The sequence below is a fragment of the Podarcis vaucheri genome (genome assembly GCF_965113315.1).
Source record: "Podarcis vaucheri genome assembly, chromosome: 6".
Lineage (NCBI taxonomy): Eukaryota > Metazoa > Chordata > Lepidosauria > Squamata > Lacertidae > Podarcis > Podarcis vaucheri.
This window is the reverse complement of record NC_138764.1, coordinates 47,178,887-47,200,508: the sequence shown is the minus strand read 5'-3', so window position 1 is coordinate 47,200,508 and position 21,622 is coordinate 47,178,887. Positions and strand designations below refer to the sequence as shown.

General features: G+C 45.1%; 1 protein-coding gene and 1 long non-coding RNA gene across 4 annotated transcripts in view; one reads left to right on the top strand and one right to left on the bottom strand.

Annotated features, from left to right (window-relative positions):
• LOC309535580 overlaps positions 1-13,210 on the top strand; it is a 54,004-nt gene extending 40,794 nt beyond the window's left edge. For all 3 annotated transcript variants that reach the window (XR_014221296.1, XR_014221297.1, XR_014221298.1), the window contains one exon: positions 12,666-13,210. This is a non-coding gene — a long non-coding RNA (uncharacterized lncRNA). The remainder of the gene's footprint in view (positions 1-12,665) is intronic.
• On the bottom strand, positions 7,640-11,073 carry JUN (Jun proto-oncogene, AP-1 transcription factor subunit). The gene has a single exon (XM_082228789.1). The coding sequence runs from the start codon at positions 9,977-9,979 to the stop codon at positions 9,032-9,034; it is 948 nt and encodes a 315-aa protein (XP_082084915.1). The 5' UTR covers positions 9,980-11,073; the 3' UTR covers positions 7,640-9,031.
• Positions 13,211-21,622: the final 8,412 nt, after the last annotated feature.

The window sequence follows — 21,622 nt, the reverse complement described above, 5'->3', positions numbered from 1 at the left end:
AAGCTGAGGTTGGTGTAGGAAATACTCACCGAGTGATGGAGGATGGTGAGGGGCTGGAGGTCAGTGCACAGGAACCAGATCAGCAGGACCCATCACCAGAGCCAGAAGGGCCTCTGTCTCCACAAACAAGGCAGGCTCTGAAGTGTGGGGAGCAGCAGAAGAGACTCTCTAGGTAGGAGGCTGGGGCAGGCCATAACCCACAGCCCAGCTCCCTAGCTGGCCAGGTGGAGCTCGCTATGTACCGTATTTTTCGCTCTATAACACGCACCCGACCATAACACGCACGTAGTTTTTAAAAATCTGTAGGCATGGCACCTGTAGGCATTTCCTCCATAACACGCACAGACATTTCCCCTTACTTTCTAGGAGGAAAAAAGTGAGTGTTATGGTGCAAAAAATACGGTAATTCCTCAGCTGGAGCAGGCTCAGAACAGGTGAGGGTCACATGCCTCGTTAAGCCCAGATGCTGCAATCGGCATGTAGAATACAAAGAGGGAAGCAGAGCTGAGGTGCTGTGTCTGCTCAACTGTCCATGTTGAGGGAGTTGGGTGCTTCAGGGCCTCTATGGGATTGTGCTTTGGGTTTGGCCTGTATCCTGACTGCTGGACTTCAGACTTAGCAACTTGGACTGACCCTGAACCTCAGTTTCTGACCTTTGGACTCTGGGCTTCATGTGTGTGGATCGGCCCTCAGACTTTCAACTTTGGACACGGCACACTGACTTGCTGCCAGGTAGGCCAGAGTTTCAGGACGTGGGCAGGGCCTTTTCTAGTTTGTGGAACAATTTCTGGAGCATTGAAACGAGGTGGGCACAAGCTCTGTTGAGTTCTTGGTGCATCCCGAGAACATACCTGTTCCCCCAGGCCTATCCTGGTCACTGATACCAATGCCATTTTGAATTGTCTGGTTACTGTGGATGTTGCTGTTTCAACTGCATTTCTTAGGTTTTAATAGACTGGTTTTATTGCCAAATGTTAACAAAGCACTCTGGGGTTTTTAAAAGGGTGGTATAAAAATGTTTCAAATAAATAAGGTAAACGCCAGTGCCCGGTTATGGTGGCCTCTGATAAAAATCATGTCTTGAGTGGCTGATGGAACAGAGCCATCATGTGGAAATTTCCACTGATATGCTGCAAGTGTAAACAGAACAGCCCATGTGCTTCAGTGTTGGCTTTCACATCATGTCCAGATGGCAGCTGCCTACATTCCTGGTTAAAGCGAAAATTACAAAACAAAATAAGGAGTTGCCTTGTGCTAGCTTAGCCAGCCTGGTGCTTTCTGGTTGTTTTGGACTACAACTCCCATCAGCTTCAGCCAGTGCAGCAGTGCATTCCAGGACTGGTGGGAGCCCTAGACCAGGCACCCCCCCAAACTCGACCCTCCAGATGTTTTGAGACTACAATTCCCATCATCCCTGACCACTGGTCCTGTTAGCTAGGGATGATGGGAGTTGTAGTCCCGAAACAGCTGGAGGGCCGAGTTTGCCTATGCCTGCCCTAGACTGAAAGGTCTTAAGAGCACCAGGTTGGCCAAGACTTCCTTGTACTGGGAGTAACCCATAGTCCTCCTAGCCTACTATCATCCATTCTAATGACAATGGTTCTCCCTAACCCAGAACCGATATTGAGATGTGGCATTGAACTTGGGTCAGGGGGACATCGTTTCAGATCCCCACTCAGCACTGAAGCTTTCTGGATGACTTTGGATGTGCTATTTTTTTTGCTAGCGTAATCTACACTGCAGGGCTGCTGTTTAGAATAAAGCAAGGCGTGCCCATACAAGTTCTTCCAGGTGGAGTTTATCAAGGATCGGGCATTAGGGACTTTGAAAGTCTTCATTGCACCATTAAGTTGTGATCACTGTCCCGCTTGGAAACACAAGGGTTGTCTTCTGAAAGAATAGGTGCCTTTCTTTCTAAAACCTGTCCACTTTCAGTATGTGAAGGCAACACTGTGGACTGCGCAGCAAACTGGAAGTCATGTAGCATAATGGGCCAAGGAGAAGTCAGTTTCCTGGAATGTTAAGTAGAAACTCCCTGCAGGGTATGAAGGATCTCTCCAGAAAGCACCCTGGGTGCAGGAGGTGGCTAAAGAAACTCCCTTTGGCAAACAGGTCTCAAAATATGCAACCACCGGGTGGGGGGGGATAGTCTTTTACTGGAGAAGGTAGAAACCTGCCCCTGATCCTTTCATATCAGTCTTTGTACATGGATTGGGTTGGAAGCAAAAGCCTACTTCCCAGCCTAGCGTTCCAAATTTATAGATGCGTATGGGATAAACATTTGGAGCAGTTTTCTGCTTTGGTACTTTTCTATTATATAATAGCAATACAGGCATCTAAGTATTGTGGACTTTGAGAGCTAGATTGAAAAGCAATTCAGATGTGTGATAACTAAATACAAAATGCTTTCTGACTGATAGGGGACTGTACACGTGACATTAAGATACCCAGAATGGTATACAACTATCACAGGATCTCAGTGGCATTTTTCTCAATGCCTGCTTACTGTCCCACTTGTCTGATGTGCCACTTAACATTTTATTTATAAAACGAGGATTACCTGTCTTCTTCGGATGATTATTAGACACGTTGCTGTGTTGACTGACTGGCTGTGTTGGGTTCACACAAGACAGCTACATTTTAGGGGGCACTTGCCACATGGCTACCCCGTGTAAAGTGCTTAATTTCATGTGCATTTATTAGTTCTGTGCTGTTTCCATGTTAACAATGTTGTTTCAGGCCACTCAAATTCCTATACAATGATGCTAAAGGTGGGATTTTTAAATGTCTGGTCTAATCTCACCTATCCCATTGGCTTTAAAATGGAATTGGGCAAATTTCATTGAGGATAAAGCTATCCATGACTACTACTTTTCCGCCGTGGCGCCTGCCTGGTGGAACACTCTCTCATAAGGGACCAGGCCTTGCGGGATTTGACATCCTTCCACAGGGCCTGCAAGACGGAGCTGTTCCGCCAGGCCTTTGGTCGGGGTTCAATCTGATTCTTTCTGTATAAGAACAAGCATTAAAGAGGCCTCCTAGCCCATTCACAGGTTCTTTATAAGACCAGTGGTAACAGTTAGCCTTGGAGAATATTAACCACTCTCAATTTTACCTGTGGGCTGCCATCTGTCCAGATTATAATTTCCTCTGAACAAATTTTAAGATGTATTTTAATTGATTGCCTGTTCTTATGTTCTTTGTATACTGTTAGTTTTTCTGTAAGACCAATTGCAGTAATTAACAGTCAACAGGTTTACCACACCTATCAGCCAATCACCCATTCCCACCACCCTTCTGAGTAATACCCCTCCCCATCCTCTCACTATATATAAGGGTCTGGTGACTTCTGTTTCAGTGTATCTGAAGAAGTGTGCATGCACATGAAAGCTCATACCAATAACTAACTTAGTTGGTCTCTAAGGTGCTACTGGAAGGAATTTTTTTTATTTTGTTTCAACTATGGCAGACCAACACGGCTACCTACCTGTAATAGTTTTATGATGTTAGCCACCCTGAGCCTGGCTCCAGCTGGGGAGGATGGGGTACAAATAAAAATTATTATTACTAAGCACTCTTTATTTAAGCTATACTAACCATTGCGACGCGGGTGGCGCTGTGGGTTAAACCACAGAGCCTAGGACTTGCCAATCAGAAGGTCAGCGTTTCGAATCCTTGCAATGGGGTGAGCTCCCGTTGCTCGGTCCCTGCTCCTGCCAACCTAGCAATTCGAAAGCATGTCAAAGTGCAAGTAGATAAATAGGTACTGCTCCGGCAGGAAGGTAAACAGTGTTTCCATGCGCTGCTCTGGTTCGCCAGAAGTGGCTTAGTCACGCTGGCCACATGACTCGGAAGCTGTACGTTGGCTCCCTAGGCCTATAGAGCGAGGTGAGCGCCGCAACCCCAGAGTCGGCCACAATTGGACCTAATGGTCAGGGGTCCCTTTACCTTTACTTTAACCATTGCTGGCAGGGTAACTGTGACACAAACAGCTGCAAGGCAGGCAGAAACTCAACCCATAAAGTTTTGCAATCACTGCCTCTCAATGCTAGGACTTTATTTACTGGATTTCTGTCTGTCATACAGTCAAAGTCGGAGGCGGCTTGCTAGAAATAAAGCCCTCTCCTGCCAATGGGTCTCTTTTGTTCCTGGACTTCAAGACCAGTAAGTGGGCTGGCACATTTAGTTGTTACATTTGGAGACTAGCAATGATTTTTTTTTGGGGGGGGGTGTTAGAGAAGATTGTGGTACGTTTAGGAATTCCTTCTTTAGACTTGTGTGGAGATAGTTTTAAGGCTGTTAAAAACCGACTGCAGCAACACTAAGAGTCCAAAAGCCTTCCAAATGGGGGTTTTATGGCAAGAAGATGCTCAACTTCTGGGTGTGCCAAATGTATACAGAGCGGTTCCAAAGCAGCTTGAAAGCTTTAGAACTCTTTCACAATAGATCTCTGCGGTGAGAGTTACACCTTTTACCTCCCCAGGTAGCTGGACTTATTTTGCTAGCTGGCTCTTGCTAAGTAGCTGCAAAGCCACACCCAGCCATGCTGTGCAACTCCCCTGCTGCCTGCTTCCACACATGGTCAAAATCATCTACCTTCCGGGTTGCCTATGTCAGCAGTATGTACACTCAGCAAAGCAGTCTGTGATCCTCCCAGTAACTCTTTGTTTGGTAACTATTGATACAAACGTATACATCTACTTAGCAGTAAGCAAATAATACACCCCAACATTATACCTGCCAGTATGTACGAGTTGGAAACAGAAAGGCAAATTCTGTATCCACTGTGAATATATTCTATTTCATGCAAGGATGGCAGAATATAGAATCTGAACAAGATCAAACCCACCCGCCCCAAAACATTATTGCTTCATTATGCCACTTAGGGGCACTGGGCTCCTAAGAGTAGGAGGAAAATAGCTTCGGACTCTTCAGAACTTCGGCAGCAAGCTTCTTTTCTAGCAGTTGCATAACAGGCAGAAATCCAGCGGGCGAAGCCTAAATGAAATAACAAAGTTGATTTGCTCTCCCCCTCATCCCAGTGCTGAAGGCATTACAGAATTATAGTGGGGATAAAGGTAAAGGGACCCCTGACTGTTAGGTCCAGTTGCGGACGACCCTGGGGTTGTGGTGCTCATCTAGCTTTACTGGCCAAGGGAGCCGGCGTTTGTCTGCAGACAGCTTTCTGGGTCATGTGACCAGCATGACTAAGCAGCTTCTGGCGAACCAGAGCAGCACACGGAAACGCCGTTTACCTTCCTGCCAGAGCGATACCTATTTATCTACTTGCACTTTGACATGCTTTCGAACTGCTAGGTTGGCAGGAGCAGGGACGAGCAATGGGAGCTCACTCCTTTGTGGGGATTTGAACCACCGACCTTCTGATCAGCAAGCCCTAGGCTCTGTGGTTTAAACCACAGCGCCACCCGTGTCCCTATAGTGGGGTTAGAGAGCTGAAAAGAATGTGAATAGATTTTACATCTGGCAACCAATGCACTCCTTGGGTTTCGGATAGTACATGGGTTGAGTCTAAAAAGCCCAGGACACAAGTTTTCATGGCCTTCTAGTGGCTATGGTGGCTCATTTACCAGAAGTAATGTCTTTAGCATTAACTCTGGAAGTGTAAACTCAATTCTGACCAAACTAAGCCTCCTAGTGTATGTTTTGCTCTAAGAGGCTTAGTTTGGTCAGAATCGAATATACACATCCAGAGTTAACGCTAAATACATTACTTCTGGTAAATGAGCCATCATAGCCACTAGAAGGCCATGAAAACTTGTGTCCTGGGCTTTTTAGACTTGTACACCGATGTACTATCTGAAACCAAAGAGGTACATTGGTTGCCAGATGTTGGTTTCCCCCCCAGCTCTCCTATCCCACTAGTAGGTTTGATGTAAACAACATTTATTTCTAAGTGAACCCCTTGTGAGTTGTGATTCACTGAGGAAACTTTTTAAAGAAAATAATTTCGATTTTTGCAGGCCATATTGTTTCAGCTAGAGTTGTCACCTTTTGTTCTTAAGGACCTTCTATACATTGAACAGCTGACGGACATGCAAGAATATATTCCTACTTTCAAGGAAGAGCTACACCCATTGAACTTCTGTTTGTCAGGAAGTAAAATCAAACAAATCTTGTCCCCACCTTCTAAAAAACAAAAAAAGGTTGCAACTCTAATACAGGCCTGGTTGGTTCCATTCATCAGACAGACATAACCTGCTTCTTTTCTTCAGTAGTCAAGAATCAGTTAACTCCCAAGACTCAGTCTCTGGCACTGCTGGAATTATGTTTTAAAGGACCAATACCTCTTACCTGCTAATGTCTTGAGTTTTAAAGAGGGGTGGGGGGTTTAATAAGATCAAAAGTAATTGAATTCAAAAATAGCTTTAGAATTTTGAAAGTTACACAGGTCAATATTGAGGAAAGTTAGGAATATAGGAAACTGCCTTATAGCAATAGAGAGCTAGATAGACCTTGCATGTGGTCATTTCAGACAAGAGATCTTGTTCACTGGGCTTATGCTGAGATTTAATACAGGACCTATTGCATGCAAGGGATGTTCTCAGCCGAGGTAAAGGTTCTCTTGCAAATCTGAAGAACCTAAGAAAACATTTTGCCTTTTGAGTTTTCTAAGTCCCAAAAAATGCAGTAACACTTGGTCTCAGCTAAATATTTTTGACAGCCCAATCTTATGGTTACTTGGAGACGTCCTATCATATTTAGTGGTACTATTAAGTAATTGTGCATAAAGGTGCATTTTAAAATAAAAAAATTCCTTCCAGTAGCACCTTAAAGACCAACTAAGTTAGTTCTTGGTATGAGCTATCGTGTGCATGCACACTTCTTCAGATAACTGAAGAAGTATCTTCAGTATCTGAAGAAGTGTGCATGCACACGAAAGCTCATACCAAGAACTAACTTAGTTGGTCTTTAAGGTGCTACTGGAAGGAATTTTTTTATTTTGACTATGGCAGACCAACACGGCTACCTATCTGTAACTGGTGCATTTTAAGATTACAATCCCATGCTTACTACATAGGATGCCCCATTGTAATAAATGGGACTGCCTTCCAAAGAAATGTCTTTAGAATTACACTGAAGCTGTGCATTACTCAAGTGTCTTGTTGAACAGACTTCATGTACCTAAACATGTTTACTTAGAAACAAGCTCCAAGTTTGAAAACCCTTGCTCTCTAGCAAATTTCCATAGGACTGCAACTTGGGTGGGACTTGCTTCCAAATAAACCTAGCTAGAGGACATTGTTCTTTGTATTCCCTGGAGAAACAACTGGGACGTGCAGCCTGACCTAAATGTGTTCACTCAGAAGTAAATCCCACTAAGTTAAAACGCAGTTCCATCATAGGATAGCAACCTTAAGATACATTCTTAGGCATATATGTTCAAAAGTAAGTCTCATTCATTTCAGCAGACTGAGAATCACATTAGTCCTCTTTTTGCTGCATATGAAGATCTTCTATTGAAAAACAAAACAGCAATAATCTTAATGTCTTTCTGCCCCAAATGCACGTGCATTTTATGGCTCAAGTTTCAAAACACACCAACCAGTTTAAGTTGCATCCCCACCCCACCCCTTTCTGGTGAAACAAAGTCATAAGCGGGAAAAGGAATTCAAATCTGTTGAAAGAGTAATAGAATGACTTTATTGGACAACAGGCATAGCAATAAATACTCATGAACAGAGACTCTTTTAGATAACAAAAACATGAAGGTGACAAATTGCCAGATGAACGTTCCCTTTTTGAAAACTTTTCCTTGTCTTCAGGCAAAGAATATTTGCTTAACTTGGACACATAAATTGGGAATGACCAGTTACATTTGATAACTCATGGTGCAGAGCAGTGGATGCAACAGAACTCTACTCTTGCCCATCCAATTTTACTTCAGTTAGTTTTTAAAACTATGTCACCAGTTCCTTGTAGGCCATACAGACTGCAAGTTCAATTGATGAAACAGGCAGGATCTATGTTTCTTTCCAATACAGGGGGTCATTTATGTGCCCTCCAGTTAATAGAGGATAGAAGAAACAGTCTTATGGCACCTTAAAATCAGGAGTGCCAAAAGACATTTTTGTTGTTGCTAAAGCTGCAATCCTGTTATGGATATAGCTCTGAGAACAAGGCCCACTGGACTCAATGGGACTTACTTCTGAGTAGGCATGGACAGGTTTGCACGGTTACAGAAGTGTTGGGCTTCCCCCTCCCCCCTTTACAGCACTAGTTAACAAGAGTTTAACATCTAACCACAAGTTCATTCTGTATATGCCTGTCTTAATGGTACTAATCAAAGAAAGTGGGTGACTTATTGTTTTTTTAAGAAAACATACCAACCCTTTATGCATTTCTTGTTCAGAACAAAAAAAAACATTAAAAAAATTATATACTTTATTACAAATGGAAAAAACTCAGAAGATTGCTAAAAAAAAATCTCTTATTTACAAACAATACTGGGCAGAACCCAAATGAACATAAAAATAACTTACAAAGTCATGAAGTAGTTTTATTGACATTAATCAGCTGTCATAAAATAAAAAATATATATGTACATACACAACTCGACTTGAAGGCAGGCAGTATAGTTCAGCTTCTGTTGTTAGCCTCCCACAAACTCCCTCCCCATTATTTATTTTTTTAAGGAGTACTAGAGAAAGCAAATCTACAGTGTCTACTGCAGTTTAACCTTTAATACTGAATGATCGTTGAATGTTAGGTCCATGCAGGTCTTGGTCAATGTTAAAAGAAAAAGGTAACACAAGGCTTCTTCATGCCTCGTCTGAATAGAACAGCCCTCTTGCGGAGCTGGACTGTCAACTGGTTTGCCACCACCTCAAACCAAAAGGCACACCAGTCTCTCTCCACGCATGCTTTGGGGGAAGAGGGGGGCACTCTCCGGAATCAATGCCTTTCAGCCTTTTCTTCCCGCCCGCCCCCCAAGTGAAGCTTTCCACCTCCCAACTTCCTTCTTTTTTCTGCTTAGTTTTGCCCCATCACACAAGTTACTTTTCCAGTCCCTTCAAAAAGTCTGCAACTGCTGTGTGAGCATTAGCTGGCACCCACTGTTGACGTGATTCATGACCTTCTGCTTCAGCTGTGCAACCTGCTCTCGTAGCATATTGGCAGTGGATGCCAGCTCCGAGTTCTGGGCTTTCAAAGTTTTGACTTTTTCCTCCAACCTGGCAATGCGCTCCAACTTCCTTTTCCGGCACTTGGAGGCCGCAATTCGGTTTCTCATGCGCTTCCTCTCAGCCTTGATCCTCTCCTGGGATTCCATGTCGATGGGCGACAGGGGAGGAGTCTCCCCGGGCATTTCTGGGACAGTCTGAGGCTCTTCTTTCAGAGCCTGAAGCCGAGGATGCTGCACAGGCATCTGGGGGTTCAGGTGATGTTGCGGAGGGTAGCTCAAGCTGCTGGCATTGTAGCTGGGCGCCGTGTTGAGTGCGTTGGGGTTGAAGTTGCTGAGGTTGGCGTAGACCGGAGGCTCGCTGTGCAAGTTGGCACTGAAGCTGTTGTTTCCAGCCATGGAAGAGACGGGGGTCATGCCGGTGTTTGAAGGCTGGGCAGCGGAGGTGACGCTGGGGGGCATGGTGTTCTGGTTGTGCAGCTCCGCCAGCGCCCTGACAAACCCTTCGGCAAACCCTTCTTGCTCGTCGGTGACATTTTTGGGGCAGAGGAACTGGGTTGGGGTCGGCGTGGTGGTGATCAGCCCATTGCCAGACTGGATGATCAGCCTTTCCAGTTCAGGAGAGGCCAGCTTGAGAAGGCCCACATCTGGGGAAGTCAGGATATCAGCATTCTTGTTCCTCAGGTGGGGCTTCAGGTTACTGGAAGGGTCAGCCAGGTTGAGAGTCATGTTCTGCTTCAGCACCTTGGGGTTATTATATCCGTAAGTACCACTCTCTGGCTGCACGAACGTCGTGTTGATGGCATCATCGTAGAATGTAGGTTCCATCTTTGCAGTCATAGAATACAGTCCACAAGTTGGTCCTACTTAGGACGGACAAACAAACAAACAAGGAGAGGAAGCTGTGCCACAGCGTACACCACCCTTTCCCCCCTCTAAAAAAAACTTTTCAAACAGCTTTTCCGAGAGGAGAAGAACACAGAGAGGTGATGAATTAAAGTCTGGCTTTTTTGCCACAAGTCATTGGCTCGCCTGTCCCCGTTTTCCGCCCCCAAACTCCGAAAAGGAGGTCTGGATTTGACAAGCGGAGGCTTCCTCAGCTAAGAACAAGGTTCAGCGCAGTCATCAAGAGTGCGGAGCTCCAGAAAAACAACTCGCCCAAAACGAGAGGAATAAAGTTCTTTATCGAAGTGCGGAATTCCCACTCCCAGCCAAGGAATCCCAGGAGTTAAAACGTGGCTTCTTATCGCTGCGAATTGGAGGAGGGGGGGGGTGAAGGTTCGCGAGTCCCACAACTTTGGAAAAGTCCTCCTTTCCCCCCCGCGACTCCTCGATGCCTCCCTCCTCCTCGTGGGAGGGTCCTATGCTGCGCCGGAGTGTTCGCGAGTTTTCAAACACACTTGTTTCGCGTCCTCTCCGCTTTTCCTCCTTTTCCAGTCTCTTTTCCCCACCGACACCGGAGTGGCTCTCAGTCACTGACTCGCCCCGAACGAAGAGTTTTCTTTTTCAGTGGGGGGGGGGGAGAGTTGCTGCAACTTCGGTCGCTCCCCACTTCGCGCTCCGGTCCACAAGCTGCGGCGAGAAGTTGCGTCCCCGGACTCCGCACGACCGGCGCTCCTCCGGGGACCCAGGCTCCGGAAACCTGTCGCTCCGCTGGCGGCGGCGGCGGCCGACCAAACACGTCCGGGCAAGATCCCAGGCAGGCGATCCCAGCCGCGCAGCCCAAGCGAGGCTCTGTCCGCTCGCCCTTCCCTTGCGGAGCAACGGGAGAGTCTCTCGAGCGCTCCGCGTCGCTACCGGCCCGGTCTCTGCTGTCGCTGCCGCTTTCGCGGGTGTCTTTCCCGGTGCCGCTTTGCTGGGCGCGCTGCCGCTTTAAGCCGCCGCCTCCTCCTCCTCCTCTGCCGCGCACTCAGCCCCACTCTGAGCTCTTTCCCAGCGTGGAGCCCAACACTTATCAGCGAGCAGTAACCCACTAAAAATAGCCCATGATGTCACCCCGGGGCCTTCCCATTGGCTGCAGCCGCCTCTCACGCGGGGAGGGGGAGGGAGGGCGGCCGGGCCCAGCCTGTTGCAGAGCAGCCCATCTCCATGGCCAACCCCACCCCCTTCAGAAGCTTCCCAGCCCTCTTTCTTTTTTTTTCTCTCCACTCTTTGGTTCGCGGGGCATTGTGGGATGAGGTAATGCCTGGGCTCCGGTGCAGGGCATTGTGGGCTGACGTATTGTTTTTGAATATCTGGTTACCCGCTTAAGAGCCCTGGCCGGGTTGGAAGAATCGGGCAGGGATAGATACGCGCGCGCAGGGGCGGGGGGGGGGACGCGGCTGGAGATACCAAGTGGGAAATGTGAGAGGAGGGGGCGCTGGTGATACCAAGTGGGAAACAGAAGGGGTGGGACGACACGCGCAAAGTTCGAAAGGGGCAACTTTAGGCAAAAAATAATAATAATAACCCATCATTTTCATCATCAAGCGCAGAGTTCCAACGGGATAACTTTACGCAGAGTGCTGGGGAGGAATTTTTTAAAATATATATTATTAAAATTAATTTATTAATTATCTCTTTCCGCGAGAAATAGGGGCAGTTTGTCCCAGGTTTGATGCCACCTGATTTCAGTGGATTTGGCTAAATGGGATTTCTGCCCTGTCCTAAGTAGCTTTCTGAGAAATCCCTCCCGCCTCTGCCATGCCCGGCAATCGCGTCCTTTAAGGAGGACTCCGGGGCTGCTGCTGCTGTTTCACGGCACATGGATCCGGGGGAGGAGGTGCGATGGGCTGACTCTCACGTGATTTTCCTTCCTCCGCCTTGCCGGGCTCTCTCCCCCCCCCTCCGGCGTCCTTCCCCAGCAGCCTAAGAGCTTCCAGGGAGGGGGCGAGAGAGAAAGAGAGAGGCTGCCTACTTATTTGGAAGTGTATCCCGCTGGCACCGGCTTCCTTCCGAGGAAGCTTGCGCCGGGATCGGGATGTCCTACGCTCGCCGGCTGGAGAGAGGGGTAGTCCCGTGGAACTCGCTGCCTCTTGCTTCTGAGTCCGCACATTAGGCTGGAGGAAATCGGGGGCGGGGGGCTCAAAACCTCGCTTTCTTAACACACCTGCCGCCGCTTCCCCGAAGGATCTCTCTTTGCAAACTTGTCGGGATGGGGTGTGGGCACTTTGGGCAGAGCTCTGCCTGCGCCGGGCCGTCTGCTTTGTCGCTTTACGATCCTCTAGGAGCGCGATAGTCTCCTTCAAGGCGGGGGGGGGGGGATCCGGTGTGTGTGTTTGTTTTTGAATCAGTGACATTACTGTATTTTTAAAAAGGAGAACTCGCGTGCAGCCGAAAAGGCTTCCTTCGTAGCCCACTGGTGCAATAGACCTTTCCGAGAGATCTTAAAAATCTCCGGCTTGTTTGCAATTCCGCCCCGCTCCCTTTACATTCAAAAATCGTCATGTTTTGGCCAGCTCCCGCCAAGAACTTGTTAACACTTTGTCTGCGCGATCCCTGCTAGCTCTTCCTTCGCTCCTTTATTTTTCTCCCTCTTTTGGTTCAGATCGGTGTTCTTAGTTTCAAATGCTGGGAGCAGCGGGAAGAGAAGCGTCGGCTTCAACCCAGTCTTGACGGCGCATGAAAGGTGATTTCACCTGGCCAGTTTTGGCTACCGAGCCACATAGCTTAACCCTTTCTATCCCAGGGTCAGAAGCTGCCTTAAATCTCAGAATACTCTGCAAGCAGACGAAGAATGACAGGGATGTTAACAAAGCAAAAGCAAAACGCACGATAAGCTCCAGAGACAACTCCAAACACACTTGGGTTCAAGTCCTGTCAAATAGCTTTCCCCATTTCCCTGCTTTTAAATCATGAATTTTTGACTCGGATGAACTTTAGATTGCTTTTATAGGTTAATTGGCTCTTATTGTTTCTCTGTGGTGTTTGACTCAAATGCTGAATTTTTAATGCTGGGGTTTGTTTACTGGTTTTATTGTGTAGTGCTGGAATTTTTTGTTGTACTTTAGTGTTTGGTTTATGAACAACCCACAGAACACTGTTGCTGGGTGGCATTTGAACAATATTAATAAAGAAAGGCAGTGGCACTTACTTCAGAGGAAATGGTCATAGGATTGTACTCACAGTCCAACAGATGCTTAATTTATGCATAAGCTACATCAGCATCAAATGAGCTTTTAGGCAAAGGTGCATAGGATTTGGATTCCTGAGGCTTCTTTATTTCATAGCTGATTTAGAAAGCTTAAGTGGCACATTATTGGTAAGAAACTTCTCTGCAACCATGAGAAATGAAAATGTTTTCATTTTAGCTTGGAAGAGATCTTACTAATCAGGATCTGCAACCAGTGCCCATTTCTGAAACAGTCTACCTTCAGCTTGGATGGAGCTGTTAATAACATTACAGCATGAACCTATCCATCTTTACTTGCAAACAAGTTCCACTGTGTTCAGTGGGGTTTACTCTCCTAGAAGTGTGCATAGGTGCGCAAAGAAGTGCCATAGCTCTGTGGTAGAGCGACTGCATTGTAAGCAGAAGGGCCCAGATTCAATCCTGAAACCCAAAATGGTTTTCGACCTCCTAGTGGGACAGTGGACATGATTTTCACCGCTTGACAGCTTCAACAAAAATGCAGAGACCAAAACCAACCCATGTATATGGTGTTTATTGACCTGACTAAGGCCTTCAACACTGCAAATCGTAATGCCCTGTGGACTGTCCTTCTAAGAATTGGCTGCCCAGATAAATTTGTGAACATCCTTTGGCTCCTCCACGATAACATGATAGCAACAATCGCAGATAACAGTGGCTCTCAAAGCAAACCATTTACAGTAGGATACATTTATAAATCAGTTTCATACAAAAAATAACAAGGTGGTATACAACAACAACCCCAGTATTATGATAAAAGCATCAGGACACATCATTTGGTTGGCAGAAAATCTCAGGTTTGAAAGACTAGTTTGCATTTGAAGGCATCTACTCCCAAACACAAACACACAAGTATTTCTTTGGGAAGTTTATGTTCTGTGGGATACATTTGCTTGAATGCCCAAGGGTCCCAAGCCTGTAGAATTGGAGGAAAGGGTAAAGGAAGAGTCAAAAGTTCAACTTTGCAAACCTTTCGAAATGGTATGGTTAGCCTGGGCCCATGGGTATAGCAAGGGAGTTGCAGCTGCTCCTACCTCCCAAATCAAGCAAGTAAATAAAAATACCTGTGACATAATTGCTCAGTTTGTTAACTTGGTTCTGCCCCTGCCCCTTAAATCCTGGTTATGCCCATGCTTGGGCCTAGCAGTGATGTGAGGTGCAAGTACAGCATTCTGACTGCTGTTCTCTTAGCAGGCAACCCACACAGCCATGCTTACAAGGAAGAGAGCTGTTCTTTCTCAGCCGCTGCCTTGGAGGCTTGGTGGATGGGAAACAGAACAGGAGTAAAGCGACCTGGACTTTTTCAGGATGTCTACCTGGGTGAAGGCCTGGATAGGCTCTTTCTCAGTCAATTGCCCAATTGTTCTAGCAATTAGTTCACTTTCTTGCTCCATCTGCAAGTTCTGTTACGTCAACTTTATGAATTTGTTGTTTTTTCCATCCCCCAGCTTCATCATTAACATTAAGATTCAAACATCTAGTTTGCTACGTAGAAATGGTTACTGATCCTTCAGTTTCTAACAGTACAATGCTGCCATAAATGAAATGGTATCTGTTGGGCTTGTTAGACCTCAGGAGTGAGGTATCCATTTATTCACCACCCACTGCTTCCCTTTTGTAAGCACAATGTAACAGAGACAGAGATTTTCTCTCTCATATACAAATGTGACGTTTAAGGGTTGATTGTGTGACCAAAGCAGGTCATTCCAAGTCTTCTGAGGACAAGATGTAGGCCTGTACCTTTGGCAGATGATATTTCAGACCATTAATTGTGCTCTTAATTATTTGGAAGCTATGTGGTCAGTTGAAAGTACTGGTCTCTTGCATTCTACTGTGGCAATCTATAGGAGGTGAAAGGTAACACGGCCAAGTAATTCATGTCCAATTAAGGTGTAATACTATCATCATATGGGCGCAGACCTGTTAATCAGTACTATCCTGTTTGAGACATGTAGGTTTGGGCCAACATGGCTTCTTCTGCAGTGGCTCTTAAGAAGGGCATATAGGTGTCCTGCCCTTAGGCCATCATGCCCCTTCTGTACCCACATGTCTCCTACCTGTGGCTTTTGCACATCATCACCCCTTCAATATCTAGCTGAAGAAAGGCATTCATTGAAACGGTGTTGACCCAATACCAGGACCACAGAGCACCATGAGGCTATTGGCTCTGTTGCAACTCCACACCTGATATTATTGTGCTATTGTTTCGGCATATCAAATGGTCTTACTTCCATGCAAAAGTTGAAAAATGGGATGTGGGGCATGAATGGGATCATGTGCTAATATGGGCTGCAGTCATGTACAAGGCTATCGTGTTCTGAAATATCAGGCAGTGTTGGCTTTGGAAAGTCCTGGAAATCTCAGCTTTCCACTCAGCAGATCTCCTCTGTTCCCTTTGCTATAATACAGGCATAGGCGAACTTGGCCCTCCAGATCTTTTGGAACTACAACTCCCATCATCCCTAGCTAACAGGACCAGTGGTCAGGGATGATGGGCATTGTAGTCCCAAAACAGCTGGAGGGCTGAGTTTGCCTATGCCTGATATAATACAAAAGTAGCTCAGGGAAAGGAAAATTTAAAGACATAAATATCAAGAAATTGTGGCCTGCTGCCATGCAACTCAGTTTTTTAAAAGCACCATAAAAATCTACATGATTAACCTATTCATATAGGTCTGCCAATCTGCTAAAGAAAATATTCTTTTTATTGAAATGGAGCATAAACTCAGTCTTTTACAGACAGTCTCCAATTGCATGTCTGAGTAAGCCTGTGAGTGGGCAGCTGTGCATCCTTCTGTAGAGAAAACCACCACCATCACCTGTTTATTTGTAACGAGAAGAAATATAACCATCCTAAAAATGTATTATAAATCATAACATCAAGTATTTAAAAAAATCAATATAACATTGCCTAAGACAATACTAATAGGCTACCCTGATTTAACAGCTTAAAGCTAAACAGAGATAATAATGCTGAGCACAGAAATAAAAAGGTAGCATACAAAACTACATATATTCCTTCATAATATACAAATATACCATTTTTAGTATATGAAGTGAAATAAGTGTGCTTCTGCCATCTCTCAGCCTAACCTCCCTTACAGGGTGGTGGTGAGGATAAAATGCAGAGGGGGAGATGTGTGTGCTCCACCTTGGGCTTCCTGGAGGAAAGGCAGGATATAAGGATAATAATGAATTAATAATTCTGTATAAACAGAAGAGAATATATGTGTAGCGAGTGTTTTGTTTTTCTGTTGTCTTTTTTGCTTTTCTTTCTGTTTTTGTTGCAGCAAACTAAAGAGTTTCTATGCTACTTAAGATGGAAAGTAAAAGTTAAATAATAATAATAATAATAATAATAATAATTTTATAAATATTATTATTTTCCAAGTATGTGAAGACCATAGTGTTCCCAATGTGACTTACATTAATAGCAAACATATAAAAAGCATTAAAGTATACCGTTAAAATTGCAATAAGACTGTAGGTTTAAATAAACCAGACACAGTAAAATTCAATAATCATCAACAAAAAAATGGCACCAGGCAAAAACATTCCTCTTTACCCTGGTCTTTAGCCATTAAATGATATAAGGCTTGTTAAAGCTGGGGGGGAGCTGTTATTTTATCATTATGCTGTCTATTATCGTGATTTTTATTTTGTATTTATTAGTGTGCTCCCTAATGGAGAATCAGCTTTACCTCTTGCAAAGTTTTAAGTTTATCTGGTTACCAACCAATAAAGTTCAATAGTGAAAGATCCTGTCAGTTTTCAGATTAGTTAGCCAGCGGCCCAGAAAGATTCCCAAATGCTTAAATTCTTTTTTTCAACAGAATTTGGCATCCTGTCCAGATTGACACCTCATACTGTTGCAGCAGCTGTCAGAGCAATAGGACTCTTGACAACCAGGAAGGAAGCACTGTGCCTAGCCAAAAACAGGGAAGGAAGTAAATCTCTGTGAGATCAGAGGATGCAGTTGTAGATTGCAGCCTGAGGGATTCCTAAGCAAAACTGTCTGTCATTGTTGTGAACCTTTTGACTTCACTGAACAAAGGAAGTTAACCTTGCTCTCAGTCATCTAGTTCAGCTGGGTCTATAGAGGGTTTCCCCAGCTCTTTCTGGAAAAACCTGCAGTGACTGAATCTTCCACCTCCTTCACACATAGATGAAGCTTGACACCTGAGCTTCAGGTTCAAATGTGGGCTCATATAATTGTTAAAAAGCCATTGTGCACTTGGCAATGTGGTGGGGCCTCCGCAGAGTGGGTTTCTCCACCTACTTGCACTTGGCTGGCTCTTCAGGAAACCTATAATCATGCGCTGCACTTGGCTGATCTCTTGATTATACCTTCGTTACCTGACACAAGGACCCTGAAAAGCACGCACGTTCTCGAGGTGGGTACTCAGGATCACCTCACATGGATTATAGTTACCTGCCAAAACAGTTTCAGTAGCCTGCCCTACACCTGGCGACAAAAGATTGTGAAAATGGCAGATAACATTTCTTCCTACCCTTTGGGTATATTGTAATTTCACTAAGCAGGAATGTTTATAAGCCCAGGTGTGGTCTAAAGTAGGGGTGGCCTGAGGGCTGCACAACCTTCTGAGGGCAACATGACAGTGTTGGGCAAGGGCAGAGGCAAACATGAGTGAAGTAATGAATGTAAGCTGTTAAGTTGTGGGTGAGCATATCAGACGACACAGCGATTCTTCAAACAGCTCTTGTTTATTCACAGGCCAGAACAGAACTGAACTGAAGGGTTCAGCCAGCCTGCTTATATAGAGCTCCACTACAACGCAACAGTAACCACTTTCTGTAACTATCCAATCACTGAGGGTCACTTTCAATTCCTTATTTGCATATGTGGACCTGAGTGAAAACTATCTACAGTATCCCCCTGCTGGCCCAGGGTGAGAACTTCAGTACATAACATAAACTTTACCTGCGCACAGCACTCAACACTCACTCACACAGCCCTCCTGTCTTCCATTCAAGCAAGTAAGAGTCACCATCAGAGTTCAAGCATTCCATCCAGGAAAAACAGTGGGATGTACATAAGGAGCCCTTTTTGCAGTGCTATTTTTCTCACCATGAATGCCTCCCTCTTTCTCTTAGAATAGCAATGACACCCAACTGAGAGGTTCTGGAACTGCGTTCTGGTGAGTCTCCCCTGAATAAAAGCCCTGATGCTGACCTAAAGACGACATTGTGGCAGCTTTGCTCCTGCTCTGGTCCTGCTGCTGCTGTCAGCGAAACCATTGGCTTGACTTAGCTCAACCTGGGCTCAAGGTTTGTCTTCTTCCTTTGCTCCACTTGCAGCAAAGTTTTGTTCTTGAGTTTACAACTTGATGGAGGAGACAAGCTAAGTCAAACCATGGCTTCGCAGCAGGAGAATCTGGGGAGGGGCGCAGGAGCCTCCATCTCTTCCAGGAGCCTTCACACTTAATGTGTTTACACTAAGTCATGGTTTGGCTTTGTGTTATGTGCGAGCCAGCTTATAGGAAAAAGCATAATACTCTTGATAATGTGGGAAGACGATTGCCATTTCACTTGCCTTTCTGCATCTGGAAACAGCCTAAATCTCTGCCTATATTTAAGGTGGAACTAAGCAGTACAAGAAGGGACACCCCCAAATGGTCTAATTTTGAAGGACAGTGACTTGGAGACGACATTCTGAAAAAGGAACAAAGTACAACATTCAGAGATCTGGGAATCATTTGCAAGGTGCCACCCTTCATTGGTTCTTTAATTCAGCTTTAGGCTGGCCTAAGCTAGCTAAACCACAGAGAAGGATAAATGTCTGGGAAAATAATAGCTGGGCTCATCTTTGTTCCATTTTAAGACACGTTCAGTTTTTGTTTTCTCTTTTCCTAATCCCTTACATTAAGCATGGTGTGGGGGTGATGTTTAGATAGCCAATCCAGCATAAATGTCCATAATAAAAGCCTGCAGGCAGTGCCGGGTTTACGTATAAGCTAAACAAGCTATAGCTTAGGGCCCCACTCTCGGGGGGGGGGGGGAGGAATTAAAGAAAAAAACCACTGGATGTACATTTTCAAAGTATAAGATAAAAAACAAATAAAATAAAACCTACATACAGCAACAGTGTTTTGTGTTGTGTAGGCTCCTATTTATGTACAAATGGCTTTAGATACCTATTAGGTCCATAAATTACCATATAGCATATACTCGACACAAAAAACAGCAACAATTTGTTGTTGACAAAGGACAGCTAGACATATAAAGGGCCCTATTACCTTCAGTAGCTTAGGGCCTCATCAAACCTAAATCCAGCCCTGCCTGCAGCCCTGCCCTGCCTGCAGGAAATAAACCTGTGGACCTCCAAATGCTGGATTCCAACTCTTATTAGACCCTGCCAGCATGGCCCAATGGTCAGGGATGATGGGAACTGTCATTGAAGAACATAGGGAGGGCCAAAGTTTTCCCATCCTGAATGCAGTCAGTAACACAAACTTCTTGAACGGCTTGAGCAAATGGGATTACCAATTGAGAACCTGCATGTTCAAGGTTAGGATAATGGAAGTAACATGAAAGGCAAAGAAAATAGTGTGCAAAAGAGAGTCCACAGGACTTTTTGTGCCCTGTAATGCACACCTTTTAAACTTGGTAGTCAATGATGCCTGTTAAATGTTGTCTGGAAGCAAATGGTTTCTTCAGTTTGGTTCAACAGGTCTATAATTATTTCTTTGCACTGGCCATGTATCAGACTTAGGCATCACTGTTAAGCCATTGATTGAAACAAGTTGGGAGAGTCACATTGATGCTTTGAAACCACTGAGCTATCATCTTGGAAGTATATATGATGCTTTAATAGAGATGCTTGATGACACAAGCCTAAACGATTTATCTGGAAATACTTCCTGAACTGAAGCTAAGGCCCTTGCTGATGCAGATTATAAGTTCAAGTTTGTGGTATCCTTTGTTGCATGGTACAACATCCTTGAAGTCAGTCTTACAACCAAGCTTCTATAAAACAAGGAAGCTGATTTAAATTAAGCTACAAGCCAATTGCAAGTAACCAAGAATTGCCTTGTGGGCTGCAGGTGTGATGATGGATGCTACTGAGCAAGTTTTGGTAGATGCTACTGTTCAAACCTCCAGTCAATCATGAAGCTTACTAGGTGACCTTTGTCCTGTTACTGTCAAATAGGCCTACCTTGCAGGGTCACAGTGAGGATAAAATGAGGGAAAGAAGCATGTGTCTCTCATTGCTCAAAAGATTTTGATTGTTTATTATTTTTAATAAGACTATGTTATCCTTGCATGTTAGCTTAGATTGGCAGCCACTGAGCTCTAGGGCTGGAAATGGTGATTTGTAGGTTATTAATCTCCTGCCAACCTAGCAGTTCGAAAGCACGTCAAAGTGCAAGTAGATAACCTTCCGGCGGGAAGGTAAACAGCATTTCCATGCGCTGCTCTGGTTCAGCAGAAGCAGCTTAGTCATGCTGGCCACATGACCTGGAAGCTGTACGCCGGCTCCCTCAGGCAATAAAACGAGATGAGTGCCGCAACCCCAGAGTCGGTCACGACTGGACCTAATAGTCAGGGGTCCCTTTACCTTTAATCAATGAAGAGATTGAGCCCCATATTTGCTATCTACTGTTGCCCCGCAGAGCCGTATACAGATTTCAGCCCTCTCCTCTAGCCTTCGGAGAGAAACGCGCGCGCGCGCACACACACACACACACACACACAAAATTTCTGGGAACCAGATGTTGTCAGGGACTGCTTTTGTGCTCCTTGTTGTAATGTTGTTGTGTCTGGGAGCAGCAGTGTCGACAGGTTCATGCTGGAAACTGAATTGTTGCCATGCTCCATTATTTGGCTAGAGGCTGTTGTGTCTCTAGACAAACCAGTTTTGCAGGGTTTTTAAACTGGATGCTGGAGAATCTGAAATTGCCCCCATAAACACGGCTGGCGCTGCAGTTTGGGTTGGAGTGACAGTAGCAGACACTTATTGGAATAATGCCCATGACCAGTAAAGCAAGAGCAAGGTTTGCAGCACCTTACAAGTACCTTTACTATGGCATAAACTTTCATGGTCTAATGTCCATTTCGTCTGAATGAGGCAGGAATTGTAATCCTTGGTTGTCGGTGTATATAGACCGTGGTGTGTGTGGAAGCAGTGCGATGGGAAAATGAAATGTAAAAAGTACAGATGGTGACAATTCAATTAGGACCAGAATGCATGCAAAATAAGTATAGCAACCCTTTCCTAAAGAAGCGAAAGGTGATAAAAACACTCAACTTATTAATGCGGAGTTAATAGAACAACTGCGGTGGAACACTATATACTTTCTTTGCATGCATTCCTTCTATACATTGGGATTGTC